The following is a 15,101-nucleotide window of genomic DNA, read 5'->3' on the forward strand; positions in this document are numbered from 1 at the left end:
TCTCACAGATACAAATTTTTCTGTTCTTATCTCAGTGTTTCACACTCAGGGTTGGTTTTGGGGAAACCCTTCTTTCCAGTTTGAAGAATCTTCGAACACCCCCCTGGGTGACATCCCTCTTTCCTGGTTAAGGGGCTCCTGGTTCTGTCCAATCAGTGGATAAAGAGTGAATGAGTGAAAGAAGCAGTGAATGGAGAAAAAGGATGATAACAGAAAGGTCAATGTCAGAGACAGGTGCAGGGAAGAAAGGGTATAAGACAGCGAGACAAGGAATAGAAAATGGAAAGGAGACCCTGGGAAAAAACGCAGAGAAAATAAAAAAGAGAGACTAGACCCACTCCAATTTAAAAAAAATGAAGGTCTCGATATTCAGCCACAGGATATATGGTCTATGATAACCAGACGCACTTTATTTACTCTTTCCTACAAAAGAGTATTTTCTTCGGAAAAGGGGCAATTTTCAGCAGCAGTGGTGAACATATTTATTTATTAGCTGTGTCATTTAAATACATATACATATTCAGCACCGCTATACACATACCCCCTGGTATTCAGTCACATTTGACTGTCCAGGATCTGGCCAGTTAAATGCGGGATAACCGACTATCCGTTGATATTCAGTTGTATGTGGCTGGCCATGTACCACTGAATATTGCCGGTGACCGACTAGCGGATAGCCAGTTATATTGGCTGATATAACCGTTGATTTTGAAAGCCAGACCAGCCAAGTTTGGTGACCATATTTGGTCGCATGAAACCCTGGAATATCTTTGGCCAGTCTGACTTAAACTCGCTAGTGCTGAATATCGACTTGACCAATTAAAGTCTGACCGGCCAAAGTTAAACCAAATATTCAATGCTGGTCACTGGAAATGGCCTGACATTGAATAAAGGCTCTCAGCGCCGACCACGGGAATTAGCCGGTCTAACTCCCGCAGTCTGAAAAGTAGCCTCAGTGTCACCAGGGTTAAACATACTTATTCGCTGCTGATTGCCACCAGTACTACCCGTTAAGTTTAATTTTGCCCTACATCTGGCCTATACAAAATGCAGAATCTATCCATATAGCAGTCGACTATTGCCATCATGCAGTTAGTTTTGGGTTGCCACCCTCCCTCTACTCTCTTCACCATTTCGCTATAGAGAGTTTTGCTCCAGCACTATCCGTATACGCTTTTGAAATCAATGCATAGTGGACTTGTATGCCTACTGGCCACCAGTAAGCATACAAGCTCCGATGAAAATGGAGTTCTTTTAAAACTGATTCTAAGTGCTTCTGAACTCTGAAGAGTGCATTTGTAATTACAAACCTGATTAGCATCGATGGTATATCTGTACTTTTCTGCATAGATCATAGCCAGTGACACTGACACAGCATATCCAACAAATGTGATGGCTACCGTATCTCCAAGAACATCAGGGATGACCTCCAGTGCTGGGAGCTTGGGTTCCGGAAACCTGTACAGGACCATTGCAACATCACATGTGAGAATCGGGATAAACACTGTTCTCTTGAATGAAGGGATGCAAGCATTGACAGCAAAATGACTAACTGACTGAGGTGAGCTCAAAAAATTGGCCCAGTTCTAATTTTGTTCTGAGACAAAGGCATAAGTAGGGGAAGGGGCCCTAGGGCTAATTTGCTATAGGCCCTGGGTCAACCCTGGATTGCAACCCTCATCTCAAACTATTGGTCATAGTCACAGAGAGGTAATGTTAACTATCTCAATCAGAAAAGTATCTCGCGGACTTTCAACTCATCCGTATGACACTGCAATGCAATTGCTGGAGGTTGTCTGGTGAAAAGGGAGACTTGAATCAAGAACATAAGTCACCGGTGTCTCACTGTGCATACAACCTTTTTGCCTGCCCATCAAGGAGGTCATTTTAAAAAGGCTTTCCATGAGTAAAACCAGGTTTTACACATGCAAAAAGATTTCTCTAATATAATGCACTGGAAACATGTTTAAAAGTATGTAGAGGCAGCGATTCTACACATACTTTAAGTAGGAATTCTGGGAAGCAGAGTTTAGAGTGTATATATATATATATACACTTTACAAAATACAAAGTAAAGGGGTGCAGATTTGATTTACTGCTTTTCTGTGGTACAATCAAAGTGCTTTTTATTTGTACCTGGGGCAATGGCCTACGATCACAAGAAGCTGTACTGGGAATTGAGCGGGGTTCTCCAGGTTCTCAGCCCACTGCGCTAACAATTAGGCTACTCCTCCACTCCAAAGTATCCATGTAACCCAGAATATACACACTCCAGAATAGGCATAAATATATACATTGTGATAAACACAGTGACTGCCCTACCCTAAGGATGCCGCCAGAGGGTGTTCTCCTACCGAATGTCTGGAAAATGCCCTGATCTGGTTACTAGAGGGAGCCAAAAGGGGTACACCAGTGTAATGACTGGAAGGGACAGCTAGGGGGTGCTCATGGTATACGAACTGCCCTTCCCTGAAGAGGCCACCAGGGGGAACTCTCAGAATAGGAGATGGAAAGTTGGAGAGAGTTCTGGGCCTGGACCTTTCTGGAACCAGGGGGAGGGGCCTAAAGAGGTGGGGAGGATAATTAGCCGCCCTCCAAGACAAGAGAGGAGAGGAGATGGGGGACCTGGAATGGATGAAGTCTGAAGGTTGAGTGAAGGAGGAGCTCCAGTCCTTGAGGCTAGGTGTACAAGCAGCCATAGAGGAGACCTGTTGGAGTCCTTCTCTGAAGGCCAAGTGCTGGTAAGCCCTGGCAGAGGGCATGCGAGTCTGGACATGAGCCACTAGAGGGCCTCAGCACACATGAGAGACCCCTGGGGGTTTACAACATGTGCCCATCACTGCTAAATACCCATGTAAGAAGTAAATAGTAGTTAACCTTATGCGTCCATTTTAAAAACTGTCCTCTAAGTGTGCTAATTCACAAGACCACTGCAAGGATATTAACTCCTTAGCCGAACCTTCAGCCTTGTGCCTTCTCCCTCAATTAACTGTCAAGAACTTAGATCCCCCCTCCCAAGATTCTGATAATTAAACTCAATCATTATCCCAATAATCCTGTAAAAACACTCAACTGGCATTTGAAAACTGACCTCCTTCCCTGTGGTTAAAAGTATATGCTGATGGTTCTCAGAATTTGTATAGCTGTCCTGACAACAGCTGCTTTTTGCCACCTCCCAGTCTCTGGCCCTAGGAGGCCTGCTTAATTCACAAAATGATTAAACCAGCCCTAGTTCAACAGCTAGCCATTAACAGGATGCTTTCTGTAGCTACCATGTTATGAAATGAATAAACCCATCCAGCACAGTTATACCAACATTTCCAAATTTTGTGCTTCTTACCCGGCTGGTAATTGTCCCACAATCTGAATATCATATCGAGAATTCAAGGATGAGGCAAAGGTTACCCCTGTGGCTACCAAAACCTGCAATGGAAAAAAAGGACTAAGGAGAATTGGAACTCTAGGTCATGATGATCAATGCAGCAATTATATTTAAATATATTTTATTGATGTCACCAAACATAACACAAACAATCAAAACATTGTCATAAGCTATGGTATCACACAATATACAGGTCCATCCATGTGACAACAATACAATGTTTTAGAACCCTACCCCCCATCCCATCATCCCTAGTATACCTCGCCAATGGAGCAATTATAGTGTTTCTTAATTTTCATGGCAACCATATTAACAGACATTTAAGCCTTTGCTTACTGCAAATTAGCTGGATAGGGAAAATACCTTTACAAGACTTAAATCCAGTAGGCTCTTCCAATTTATTTCTATTTTGAGATTCATGTGTATGTTAATTTTTATGTGAGCAAGTTATCAGCCTGAAGCACAGTCTCCAACTTTGGAGACCTGTGGTCTACTCTGACTCTTCCGTAAAGAACTGTTAAGCAAGGGTGCTCCTAACAGAGGCTCACACTCTATCGATATAGCTCTCAGGATGATCAGAGAAAGAAAGCCTGCTCTTCAATGTCAAAGCAGTAGCCTCAAGGCTTCACAAGGCCAACAGCATTCGCTAGGCCTGTTTTTCAATTAGTAGTTATGGCAGATTGCCAAGAGTATACCTACTATTACAATTTCCCCTGGGATGGGCATTCGTAGTCTGTTCCGGAAGCGAGAGTTGATTTCCTTGACTGGGACCAGTGCTGCCAAGCAGAGTAAAGAAATGATGAGCTCTGCAATGTTCGTCATGGGTAAAGCTTCAAAGACGGAGATCAATGTCTAGACACAAAACAATGGGAGTGGATCAGCATTCACATCCAACTTCAATCCCCAACCAATTTAGGGGAAAGGAGGCATACATGTTTATTTATTTAAAATGTTTATTACCTGCACAATCCAAAAGTACTTGGCAGTGAACAAATCAACATACATAATAAAATCACGAAGAAAATACATCATGTTACCACATAATAAAAACTTAACATACATAAAATACACTCATCAAATATACTCATCAAAGTATAAATGTAATGCAAAATTTTAATATAAGATTAATTTTACATCTGTTAAATTTCCCCAAACTCCTTGGGATTAACCCGTATGACACATTTAAAAGATATTTAAATGAAGTGCTAAAAATGCCCCTTGAAGCAATTCCGCCTATAAATAAATTATATTATATTTCTAATTCTAAAGGAGGTGTGGGGAAAAAACAAGAAGCTGAGAATGTAAATTTGGATCTAAATAATATTTCAGCTATATTAGAGCAATATTTGGATGAAAAAACAGAAAGGTCCACTTTGATTGTATCATAAATATTTGAACAGGACTTGAATAACATAATGAAACTTTACTTCAAGAATTTAAAACCTGTTCTGGTGGAATTAAAGTACAGATTTTCCTGGATGTAACAAAATCGACCCAGCAGAAAAGGAAAGCCTTTTTGGCATTGAAATCAAGAACATTTGAAATAGGAGGGACGTTCTTTCTAGCCTATCCCTGTAAATGTGTTGTTAAAATGGGACAGGTTAAATACACTTTTTATTCACCTGATCATCTAAAGTCATTTCTTGATTTGAAACAACTGAAGTAATATCAGTATAAATATGGGAGTATTACACCACTATGTTTCTTTTGACTAATTATAGTAATAATCTTCTCTAACTCATATCGCCCCCTCCAAATTCTATTGTGGTCTAAGGAAGCAAAAATTACTATGTTTAGTGAATGATGAGATTATGTAATTGAAGTTTATATAACTTTATGTTTGTTTTAAAATGATTACTATTGTTTTGTTGGAAAAACTATGGCTGTATTTCAATAACAAGTGTATTCTTGTTAAATTTAAAAATTAATAAACAAATTTAAATATATAGCATAAATGTAATGCTCCGCCTCAATAATATCACTGCTCAAAATCATACTGATGTTAAATTATCTTACCTACTACTACTACTACTACTATTTAGCATTTCTATAGCGCTACAAGGCGTACGCAGCGCTGCACAAACATAGAAGAAAGACAGTCTCTGTTCAAAGAGCTTACAATCTAATAGACAAGAAATAAAGTAAGCAAATCAAATCAATTAATGTGTACAGGAAGGAGGAGAGGAGGGTAGGTGGAGGCGAGTGGTTACAAGTGGTTACGAGTCAAAAGCAATGTTAAAGAGGTGGGCTTTCAGTCTAGATTTAAAGGTGGCCAAGAATGGGGCAAGACGTAGGGGCTCAGGAAGTTTATTACCTAGTCCATAAAATCAAAAGACTCTCCCACCTTACACAACCCATCTCCCTCCACACACGAATCACTATTCCATTCAGCACCCGGCAATAGACTTTGAAACAAAACTTCATTCTCCTCTCTAATCTTTAAAGGGAAGACTTCCAAATTTCTGTGTAAAACATCAGAAAGTGCCATGTTGGGTTGCCTTGAAACTAATGTACAGCTATCAAGAAACCACAAACTCTTTTTTTCTGAGATGATCAATGAGTGTGATTAGAAACATGTGGACAAAGTAAACTCACTAAATACACTGGCTTAAATTTACTGCTTCTCCATCTGAATGGGGGCTCATATAGCTATTTTATATAAAATTCTTCAGGATAACTGTTTGAAAGGAAACTATGTGGGAATGCCACAAAAATTGATATGTGGAGGGGCATAATTGAACGGGGCGCCCAAGTTTTCCTGAGGACGTCCTCGCAGGATGTCCTGACGAAGGGGCGGGGGAAACCCGTATTATCGAAACAAGATGGGTGCCCATCTTTCGTTTCAATAATATGGTCGGGGACACCCAAATCTCAACATTTAGGTCGACCTTAGAGATGGTCGTCCCCAGTTTTCGACGATAATGGAAACCGAGGACGCCCATCTCAGAAATGACCAAATCCAAGCCATTTGGTCGTGGGAGGAGCCAGCATTCATAGTGCACTGGTCCCCCTCACATACCAGGACACCAACCGGGCACCCTAGGGGGCACTGCAGTGGACTTCAGAAATTGCTCCCAGGTGCATAGCTCCCTTACCTTGGGTGCTGAGCCCCCCCAAACCTCCCCAAAACCCACTACCCACTACCCACAACTGTACAACACTACCATAGCCCTAAGGGGTGAAGGGGGGCACCTACATGTGGGTACAGTGGGTTTCGGGTGGGCTTTGAAGGGCTCACATTTACCACCACAAGTGTAAAGGGTGGGGGGGGGATGGGCTTGGGTCCGCCTGCCTGAAGTGCACTGCAGTACCCACTCAGACTGCTCCAGGGATCTGCATACTTCTGTCATGGAGCTGGGTATGATATTTGTGGCTGGCAAAGAGGCTGGCAAAAAATATTTTTAAAGATTTTTTTAGGGTGGGAGGGGGTTAGTGACCACTGGGGGAGTAAAGTCGGCCAAGTGCTCGTCAGGGACGCCCTTCTTTTTTCCATTATCAGCCGAGGACGCCCATGTGTTAAGCACGTCCAAGTCCTGCCTTCGCTATGCTTCTGACACCCCCCCCCCCCCCTGGGAACTTTGGTCATCCCTGCAATGGAAAGCAGTTATGCCGATTTGGCGACCCTGAGAGAAGGACGCCCATCTTCCGATTTGTGTCAAAAGATGGTCACCCTTCTCTTTCGAAAATGAGTCCAAAAGTCTACAAATTCATATAAAGTCTACACCCAAATTGGTCATGAATACAAGTATGCAAAAACAACAATACTATTTTTTATTGCAATTATATGTTACCCCATTGGCAGCGGTGTTGATAGAGTTCAGAAGGGAAGAGAAATACATGAAATGTAATGAAGAAAATGCAAACTTAGCCCATTAATTTTGGTATTGTGCAGTTATTCTGTGTTTTGGGGATTAATTAACTGGATACCTGGGTACCTTCTTTAACACTTAGTTATCAAAGACACCATTACTATATTCATTTGATAAAGACCCCAAATTGGGCACACTTATGAGGGCCCAGGGCGGGAGGGAGGGGGAATTTTACTTCGGAAACTATAAGATAGCATGACAATGTATATTAATATATTGGAGGTCTGGGGATTCACTGACTTACACACATTGGAGAAATTCTGTTTTTTGCTTTGATGGTAATAGAGCATATTCATGCTTAGAAAGGGAAACCAACATAATGGAGGACATTTCAAAAGATTTGGAGCCCTTTATGGAACTCTGATGCCACAAGCTTGTAACTCTTTTTTGAATTATTAGTAGGGAGAGTAAAAGACTGGGTTGTCACCATTGTGGAGGTGAGGGTGGAGACTAGGGGTGGGGGAATTGGGAAGCAATATCTGAAAGAATCTGTAAATAAAGGTTACAGTTGTTTGAAGACTGTGTGGAGAAATGTAAGGAACCCTACTTCCTCACAAGTTTATTATTGTTCTTGATGGTAAACGAATTTGGCAGTCCCAAGGAAACAAGTGGGAAAAATACTAGAGGAACCAAGAGGAGGAGAGCTAGCTAATTCTTCAAAGTCAGTAAACATAAAGGAGAAGACTAAGATCATACCAAAGTATTTTGTTAGAAGATTTTAGTTTGAACTACCTCTATTTTTTTACCCTTTTATCTAAAGAGTAGTCATCAACTATTTGTGCTTTTAATTCAGAGATTGTCTTGGGTATTGGTCTTTATGGAATGCTTCTGAGGTGAGAGGACTTTTGCAGTACTGGAGAAGAGCTCCCACAGAGGCTGGTCCTTGAGGATTTGCCCTCCTATACAACATGGCCCAGGGGTCAGAAGCTTGAAATTTTGCCCCTGCCCCACACTGAATGCCTGATACAAAGTTCTCAGTTATCCAGGCCATTACACCATTTGGAAGATCTACGTTTTTTTTCTTAGAGGGGGCAATAGTGTATGGAATGGTGGCAAGTCACATATGATGGCTCCTTCTTGAGAGACAGATGAAAGTAATATAAATAGAGGCCTTGCAGAGATTAATAAAAGCAAAACCAACCTTAAAGATGGTGAAATATCCAGTAAAGCGGGGCAGGGGGAGTCCAAGCATGCTTTGGATTTGGGAAATCATGACGTGGAAGGCTGCCCCATTGGTGAAAGCCTTCACGATGGGTTCGGAGAGATATGTAGAAAGGAAGCCCAGCTGAAGGATGAACATCACAATCTGTAAGAGAAGAGAGATGGCTCTTGTAAAAATATCCTACATAATTTGTTCCTGGTTGATTCCAACTTAACTGGATGTACATCATATCTAGAGATAAAGCAACAATACTTACCTGTAGCAGGTATTCTCCAAGGATGGCAGGCCATTAATTCTCACATGTGGGTGACATCATCCACATTGCCCAGTGCGGAATGCTTTTACACCGTATTACAACTTTATGAGTATGCAACAGCATCCCCACTATGCATGCACGAGTGCCTTCCCGCCTACTAAGAGAGCATGGGACTATCAGTACAGTACATTAGCTATATAAGACAACTCAAAGGGGAGGTGGGAGGGTATGTGAGAATTAATGGCCTGCTGTCCTCAGAGAATACCTACTACAGGGAAGTATCTTTGCATTCTCCAAGGACAAACAGACCATGTTATTCTCACATGTGGGAATCCCTAGCTACCAGGCTCACTGAAAACAACAATAGTAGGACATTTGGAATTCGCAATAGTGAGTTGAAATAACGATTAACCTGAAACTACATACATACTGTGTGAGAGTGCAGCTGGGAACAGAACAAAATGGGCCTAGGAGGGTGGAGCTGGATTCTAGACCCCAAACAAATTCTGCAGAACTGTCTGACCAAATCAACTATCGCATCAATTATCTTGCTCACGGCAATAGTGAGATGTGAATGTGTGGACTGAAGACCACATTGCAGCCTTACACAGGCTGATCTGAAGTGGGCTACCAACACTGCCATGCCTCCGACATTATGAGCCTTGACATGATTCTCAAGAGTCAGCCCAGCATGGGCATAAATGAAAGAAATGCAATCTGCCAGCCAATTGGAGATTGTGTGTTTCCTGATGGTGACCTCTCATCCTAGTGGGATCCACAGAAACAAAAAGCTGGGTGAACTGTTTGTAGGGCCTAGTCCACTCCAGGTAAAAGGCCAATGCTCGCTTGCAGTTCAAGGTGTGCAGTGTGTTTTTGCCAGGAAGGGTGTGAGGCTTAGGAAAAAATGTTGGAAGGACAATAGATTGATTCAGATGGGACTCCAACACAACCTTAGGTAGGAACTAAGGGTGCGTGCAGAGAACTACTCTGTTATGATGAAATTTCGTGTAAGGTGAATCCTCTACTAAGACCTGAAGCTCACTGACCCTGCGAGCTGAAGTAATAACCACCAAAAATAAGACCTTCCAGGTCAAGTACTTCAGATGACAGGAGTCAAGTGGCTCAAAAGGAACTTTTATCAGCTGGGTGAGGACGACGTTGAGGTCCCATGACACAGGTGGAGGCTTGACAGGGGGCTTTGTCAACAGCAAATCTCTCAAGAAGTGAACAACTAGAGGCTGTCCAGAGATGGGCTTACCTTCCACACGGTGAAGGTAAACACTAATTGCACTGAGGTGAACCCTTAAAGTGTTGGTCTTAAGACCAGATTCAGAGAGGTGCAGAAGGTATTCAAGCAGGGTCTGTGTAGGGCAAGAAAAAGGATCTAGGGCCTTGCCCTCACACCAGACGGCAAACCTCCTCTGAAAGAATAACACCACTTGGTGAAATCTTTCCTGGAAGCCAGCAATACCCTGGAGACATCCTCAGGAAGATGCAAGGAAGCAAATTCTAAGCTCTCAACATCCAGGTTGTGAAGGCCAGGGACTAGAGGCTGGGATATAGATGAGACCCCTCATTCTGCGTTCTGAGGGTCAGAAAACACTCCAATGTTCTTCGGAGGATAACTCCAGAAGAGAGAACCAGATCTGTTTGGCCCAATATGGGGCTATCAGGATTATGGTTCCTTCTCTAGCCTGAGTTTCAGCAAAGACTTCCCCATAAGAGGAATGGGAGGATACATATACAGAAGACCGTTCCCCCAATGGAGAAGGAAGGCATCCAAAGCTAGTCTGCCATGTGCCCTGAGCCTGGAACAGTACTGACGGACTTTGTGATTGTATGGAGTGGCAAACAAATCCATCAAGGAGGTGCCCCACACTTGGAAAATCTCAATGGCAATTTCCATGCTGAGTGACCTCTAGTGCAGTTATAAGTACATAAGTATTGCCATACTGGGACAGACCAAAGGTCCATCAAGCCTAGCATCCTGTTTCCGACAGTGGCCAATCCAGGTCACAAATACCCGGCAAGATTCAAAAAAAAGTACACATTTTATACTGCTTATCCCAGAAATAGTGGATTTTCCCCAAGTCCAATTTAATAATGGTTTATGGACTTTCCTTTAGGAAGCCATCCAAACCTTTTTTAAACTCTGCTAAGCTAACTGCCTCTACTACATTCTCTAGCAACGAATTCCAGAGTTTAATTACACGTTGAGTGAAGAAACATTTTCTCTGATTCATTTTAAATTTACTACATTGTAGCTTCATCGCATGCCCCCTAGTCCTAGTATTTTTGGAAAGCGTAAACAGATGCTTCACATCTACCCGTTCCACTCCACTTATTATTTTATAGACCTCTATCATATCTCCCCTCAGCCGCCTTTTCTCCAAGCTGAAGAGCCCTAGCCTCTTTAGCCTTTCCTTATAGGGAAGTTGTCCCATCCCCTTTATCATTTTCGTCGCCCTTCTCTGCACTTTTTCTAATTCCAGTATGTCTTTTTTGAGATGCGGCGACCAGAATTGAACACAATATTCAAGGAGCAGTCGCACCATGGAGCGATACAAAGGCATTATAACGTCCTCATTTTTTGTTTTCCATTCCTTTCTTAATAATACCTAACATTCTATTTGATTTCTTAGCCGCAGCAGCGCACTGAGCAGAAGGTTTCAACGTATCATCAACAACGACACCTAGATACCTTTCTTGGTCTGTGACTCCTAATGTGGAACCTTGCATGATGTAGCTATAATTTGGGTTCCTCTTTCCCACATGCATCACTTTGCACTTGCTCACATTAAACGTCATCTGCCATTTAGATGCTCAGTCTCCCAGTCTTGTAAGGTCCTCCTGTAATTTTTCACAATCCTCCTGCGATTTAACGACTTTGAATAACTTTGTGTCGTCAGCAAATTTAATTACCTCACTAGTTACTCCCATCTCTAGGTAATTTATAAATATGTTAAAAAGCAGCGGTCCCAGCACAGACCCCTGGGGAACCCCACTAACTACCCTTCTCCATTGAGAATACTGACCATTTAACCCTACTCTCTGTTTTCTATCTTTTAACCAGTTTTTAATCCAAAATAGAACACTACCTCCTATCCCATGACTCTCCAGTTTCCTCTGGAGCCTTTCATGAGGTACTTTGTCAAACGCCTTCTGAAAATCCAGATACCCATTATCAAGTGGCTCACCTTTATCCACATGTTTTTTCACCCCTTCAAAGAAATGTAATAGATTAGTGAGGCAAGATTTCCCTTCACTAAATCCATGTTGACTCCATGTTGACTTTGTCTCATTAATCCATGCTTTTGAATATGCTCTGTAATTTTGTTCTTTATAATAGTCTGTACCATTTTGCCCGACACCAATGTAAGACTCACCGGTCTATAATTTCCTGGATCTCCTCTGGAACCTTTTTAAAAAATTGACGTTACATTGGCCACCCTGCAATCTTCTGGTACCACATTCGATTTTAAGGCTAAATTACGTATTACTAACAATAGCTCCACAAGTTCATTTTTTTCCGTTCTATTAGTACTCTGGGATGAATACCATCTGGTCCAGGAGATTTGCTACTCTTCAATTTGTAGAACTGCCCCATTACATCCTCTAGGTTGCATGACCCTGTTCAGTCTATTGGCCAGGTTGTTGGATTTGCCCACCAGGTATGTGGCTTTAAGAACTATCCTGTTCTGGACAGCCCATTGACACATCCAAACAAATTCCAAACAAATTCCTAACATAGAGGGTATGAACTGGTACCCCCCCCCCCCCCACACACACACATGTTGGTGTAATACATTGCAACCTGATTATCTGTTTGAGTGAGTACAATTTGGTTGAACAGCCAATCTCTGAAAGCCTTTGCAGCATTCCAGATTGCCCATAGCTCCAGAAGGTTGATGTAAAGATCTGTCTCCTGAGCTGACCAAGCACCTTCAGTGTGAAGTCCATCGAGCTGAGCTCCCCATCATCAGCACCTTCTGGGACTGAGAAATTTGGAATAGAAATACCATGGTCAAATTGGAGTGAATTGTCCACCAGAGGAGGAACTGAACCAACTCTGGTGTTACCCAGATGACATCCACCAGATTCCCAGAGGCCTGACACCACTGGGAAGCTAGGGTCTACTGGGCAGTTCTCATGTGAAGACATATCAAGGGAGTGACATGCACAGTGGAGGCCATGTGACCTAGTAACCTCAACATCTGCCAAGCTGTGACCTGCTGGCTGGCTTAAACCTGAAATAAACAAGAGTGTCTGCCCTCGGAACAGGGAGAAAGGCACACGCCTGCTGTGTGTCTAGCAGGGCTCCAATGAATCCAGGGCTCCAATGAATCCAATTGCTGAACTGGGAGGAGATGGGACTTGGGGTAGTTTAAAATTAACCCTAGTAGCTCTAGCATCCAAATAATTTTCCGCTTCTCACCAGCCCATCATCTAAGTGGGGAAATACATGGACTCCCAGTCTGCGTAGCAATCTGTGACTAACGCTAGACATTTGGTGAAAAACCTGGGAGCTGATGCAAGGCCAAATAGCAAGACATGGTACTGAAAGTGACGTGTTTCCACCCAAAATCTGAGATACTTCCTGTGGCCTGGAAGTAGCCTGAATCATTGGGAGAAGGGTGCCCAGGGAAACCATCCTGAACTTTTCTTTGACTAGAAAATTGTTCAGGGCTCTTAGGTCCAGGATGGGGCGCATCCCTCCTGTCTTCTTTGGGACAAGAAAGTACCTGGAATAGAATCCCTTCCCTTCTTCCCCTGGTGGAATGGGCTCAACCGCATGGGCCTTTAGAAGGGCGGAAAGTTCCTCTGCAAGTACTTCTTTGTGATGAGAGCTGAAGCAAGATGCTCTTGGAGGGCAGTTTGGTGGTCTTTGATGCCAATGTAGGGTGTAACCGAGATGGACTATTTGGAGAATCCACCGGTCAGAAGTTACAAGGGGCCACTTTTCTTGGAAAAAACTCAGCCTCCCTTCAGTTCTTCACCTGAACATCATGCAAGATCTTGTGAAGTGGGACAGAGCATCTCTAGGAGGAGAGTCGTAGTCCAGGACCTCAAACATTTCAGCCTTGGGTTTGTCCTCCATCTCCAAATGAATGGGAATGGCAACTGCCATTTCCTTCACAAAAAAGCTGGGAAGGAGAGGCTCTCTGGTGGAGAGGGGTCTGATGGGATGCCATATGACTCCTCCTCTGAAAAGTACCTTGGATTTTCATCAGACACCCATGAGAGCTTCGTATTGGTGTCAACAAAGAACTCCTCATGGGAGGGCTCAGACTGAGCCTGCTTCGAATATGAGGAACTTGGTCCTTGCTTGGAATGGCGTTGAGATGCAGGCTTCACCCTTGATGATGTGAGGAGCTGCAAACAGCGTGTTCTTTCCTCATGGCATAAGAAGACAGACTGATGGTCTTGCACTCTCATGGCAGGTGGGAAGGCACTTGCGCATGAGCAGTGGGGATGTTGTCATATCATCTTAAAGTTGCAGTACGCTGTAAAAGCATTCCGCACCTGACGACATGAATGACATCATCCACTTGTGAGAATAACATGGCCTACTTGTCCTTGGAGAAAAAGAGAAAGGTTTTTCACTTATTTTTCAAGCAGGAGCGGCTCTGGCAAAAATCCTTGTAATGTGAAATCCAGGACAACTGCAGGATAAAGGAGCCAGCTGTGTGAGCTAGTGGATGTCCTCTTCATTGATCTGGCTAGATAGCTGTCCAGGCACAGTGAGAAAAATCCATGTAACTAAAACAAGGTCTTCTGCTTCACATTATCTCTGCCCCCTACCTCATCTTCTCCCACACTCGTCCTTCAGATTGTCTTCCATCATTCTCTCCTCAGCTCCTGTCCTCCATACAGTCTTTTTCCCAATACACTCACCAACTCATCCCAACCAGCCTCAACACTGAAACGCCTCTGTCAGTTAACCCTCTTCTCCATAGGCGCCCGGAATAAGAGGCTTGGAGAGGCTAAGCCTCCCCTGCTGTGCTCTGAGGGGTTTAAATTGTTGATTTACCTCCATCCTCACAGCAGGAGCTGCAGTGAAAGCCCTCTAGCCTTGTGTAACCAGTTGTAGAAATTGGTTTATGGTTTGTTTACCTTACTGCTGGGAGAGCAAGGGGGGTTGGCTGGAGGTGTCCTGGGTTGCCAGGGAGATATTTAACGAGGATGACTTCCTGACCTGCACTGAGGACAGATAGCAGCAGAATCGGATACTGGGCCAGCATGATCAGAAAAAGTCACCAGACAACAAAGGTCGAAAAGATCATTTTATTTTCATTATAGTGTTTGGAATATGTCCACTTTGAGAAGCAGGTGCTCAACATTAAAAGTTTATATTTATTTATTTATTTATTTACTTATTTATGGCATTTTATCCCACATTAAACATGAATTAGGGTGTTTTGTGGCTCTACA

The 15,101-nt window shown here is 43.1% G+C and overlaps 1 protein-coding gene across 1 annotated transcript in view; it reads right to left on the reverse strand.

Moving 5' to 3' along the window:
- SLC26A10 (solute carrier family 26 member 10) overlaps positions 1 to 15,101 on the reverse strand; it is a 162,666-nt gene that overhangs the window by 115,883 nt on the left and 31,682 nt on the right. Inside the window, 4 exon segments of the mRNA XM_030196594.1 lie at positions 1,311 to 1,458; positions 3,341 to 3,423; positions 4,082 to 4,234; positions 8,393 to 8,557. Of these exon segments, the coding sequence (XP_030052454.1) occupies positions 1,311 to 1,458; positions 3,341 to 3,423; positions 4,082 to 4,234; positions 8,393 to 8,557 (549 nt within the window).

Source organism: Microcaecilia unicolor, chromosome 3 (genome assembly GCF_901765095.1).
Source record: "Microcaecilia unicolor chromosome 3, aMicUni1.1, whole genome shotgun sequence".
Lineage (NCBI taxonomy): Eukaryota > Metazoa > Chordata > Amphibia > Gymnophiona > Siphonopidae > Microcaecilia > Microcaecilia unicolor.